This window comes from Triticum dicoccoides, chromosome 6A (genome assembly GCF_002162155.2).
Source record: "Triticum dicoccoides isolate Atlit2015 ecotype Zavitan chromosome 6A, WEW_v2.0, whole genome shotgun sequence".
Classification (NCBI taxonomy): Eukaryota; Viridiplantae; Streptophyta; class Magnoliopsida; order Poales; family Poaceae; genus Triticum; species Triticum dicoccoides.
Window position 1 is genome coordinate 418,978,541 of NC_041390.1, and position 2,179 is coordinate 418,980,719.

The 2,179-nt window shown below is 43.6% G+C and overlaps 1 protein-coding gene across 1 annotated transcript in view; it reads left to right on the forward strand.

Moving 5' to 3' along the window:
- Window positions 1-1,813, forward strand: part of LOC119317080 — a 3,440-nt gene extending 1,627 nt beyond the window's left edge. Inside the window, exons 3-8 of the mRNA XM_037591480.1 lie at window positions 294-366; window positions 468-510; window positions 624-669; window positions 1,132-1,215; window positions 1,321-1,389; window positions 1,490-1,813. Of these exons, the coding sequence (XP_037447377.1) occupies window positions 294-366; window positions 468-510; window positions 624-643 (136 nt within the window). The 3' untranslated portion in view covers window positions 644-669; window positions 1,132-1,215; window positions 1,321-1,389; window positions 1,490-1,813. The remainder of the gene's footprint in view (window positions 1-293; window positions 367-467; window positions 511-623; window positions 670-1,131; window positions 1,216-1,320; window positions 1,390-1,489) is intronic.
- The last annotated feature ends 366 nt before the right edge of the window (window positions 1,814-2,179 follow it).

A 2,179-nucleotide genomic window follows, 5' to 3' on the forward strand; every position in this document is an offset into this window, starting at 1 on the left:
TAAGAGTAGTAACTGGTGGTGCTGGTATAGTGGTATATTTCAAGAAGAGATCGATCGGTTTCGTTTGAAAATGTCGATGCGTATGTGTTTGTGTAAGGTTACATTTCCATTTCCTCCAACCTGGTGTACTTATTTGTCCACAAACTGATTGTTTGGGCTGATTCCTGGTCTGTATCAGGGGTACACATTTATTACTTTCTATCTATGTTTACTACATTCTATCTAGGTTTTCCTATTGTTGTTTCGCATCGGGTTCTGATTCGCTTTGTTTCTATTGTTTTTGTGCGATGCAGACTCGCGGTGAAGAAGAGAAAGCCGAGGACTCCAACAAGCTTAGGTGCCCCTGAGTGCCTTCTTAGTCTTCATGTGAGCCCCGGATTTGATTCCCTGTTGTGGTTCGATTCACATTGTTTCCGTGGTGTGGTGATGTGTCCTCACATGGGCTCGTTTTGGTTCTGTTTTCGCAGGGACAGCTTCAGGAAGGACTCCAACATCAAGCAGGTCTCCATGGTAAGCATCTTGGTTCCCTTTGCTCCCTCCCCTGTCTCCTTGCTCTCATCCAAACTGGTGTTGTGATAATTCTCCTTGGGAATCATGTTTCCTGATTTGTGTTCAAATCACAGGTTGGCAAGGCCGGTGGTGAGAAGTGGAAGTGTCTTGAGTGATGCTGTAAGTTACCCGCTCCCCCATACCCTCTTTATTAGTGATCTATTCAGTGTTGGTCTCTTCCGCTTGATCTCAGTGTTTGCTCGGTGATGCGATGGAATTTTGGCCGTCCGTGTATTGGTTTACATGTTTCTGTCTCACTGCACCGTGTCATTTGGGTATTGTTCGACCCAGATGGTCAATTATATTTAGAATTCGGTTGCTATTCAATTGTTGATCTACTGCCTATTCTCAATTTGGTTGTTTAAATTTATGGTCTGTAGTGTTCAAATGCTTGTAGCCTAGTTAGAATTTATACAGTCTCTACTCATCGATTCAAACTACTGCTCAAATTTTAGTTTCCAAATTCACCATGCCATTTCGCATGATTTATTCAACTATTCTTATGTTAATTGTTATCCAGGAATCTATTGCCTTGAACCACACTAACATGTCTGCTGTTTTTCCCTCTATTTGAATGAATAGAAGGAGAAGTCTCCCTATGTTGCGAAGGTTGAGATGCTTAAGGCCGAGTACACCAAGAAGATCGATGCTTACAACTACCCATAGGTATAACATTCATGCCAAACACCTCCATCAGAATCGTAGCCCCACGAGATTAACACAACATTTGTGGTACTGATCCATGCTCTTTTGAGCCTATCCCCGTTTCAGGCAGGAGAAGCGTCGAGCAAATCTGACAAGTCCAAGTCTGAGGTGAGCGACAAGGACGACGTCAACGAGGTGAGACCATCTTGATCCACCCGCCCACTTCCTCCATGTGATTCCCTAACTGCTCAACATGTTGATCTGCTCTAAACATATGAAAACTTGCTGTGTGCAGGGTGGCTAATGATGCGGCACACCAAGCAGAAATGGGGGAAGGGGGTCTTTGGAATGTCGCTGTTGCCGCTTATTGCTGAAGTCACCAATTTATGATGGATGGTCATTGTTAGTTTAGCTCCTTGGTAGTCCCTCTTTCAAGCGGCTGTAGCTGGTAGAAATGGTAGCTACTGTGTCCCATGCCGTTCATGTTCTCAGACTACCCTTTGTTGCTTCATTTTGATGTCAATTTAGTCTCCGTTGAGTGTACCTACTGTGTGCTCGTGGCTGTTTCAAAAGTCCTTCCATGTTGAAAGAAATAAAATGCTCTCAATACTTGTTCGAATTTCCTCTCTGTTTCACTATCGCAGGAATAAGCTTGTGTTTCACTATCGCAGGAATAAGCTTGTGTCCTACGAGCAAGTTTCTTAAAGTTTGTTATGGAGGCCCAAAATTGAAATGGACTATGAAATGGCTGAGGCCCAAAAACGAAATGGACTATAGAAGGCCACGTCCTAGAAAATAAAAAGCTGAATTCTTGGGCTCGGCCCATGTAGTTGACATAAATTGACAGGAAAATAATAATAAATGGGCTTGGCCCATGTAAAAACCCCAATTGGACCGGGCTGAATCTTATCAACGACATTTTCAATTGGTCGCAATTTTTTCATGTCAGATTGCCACTTCGGATCCGACGTGGCCTGGGCAGAGA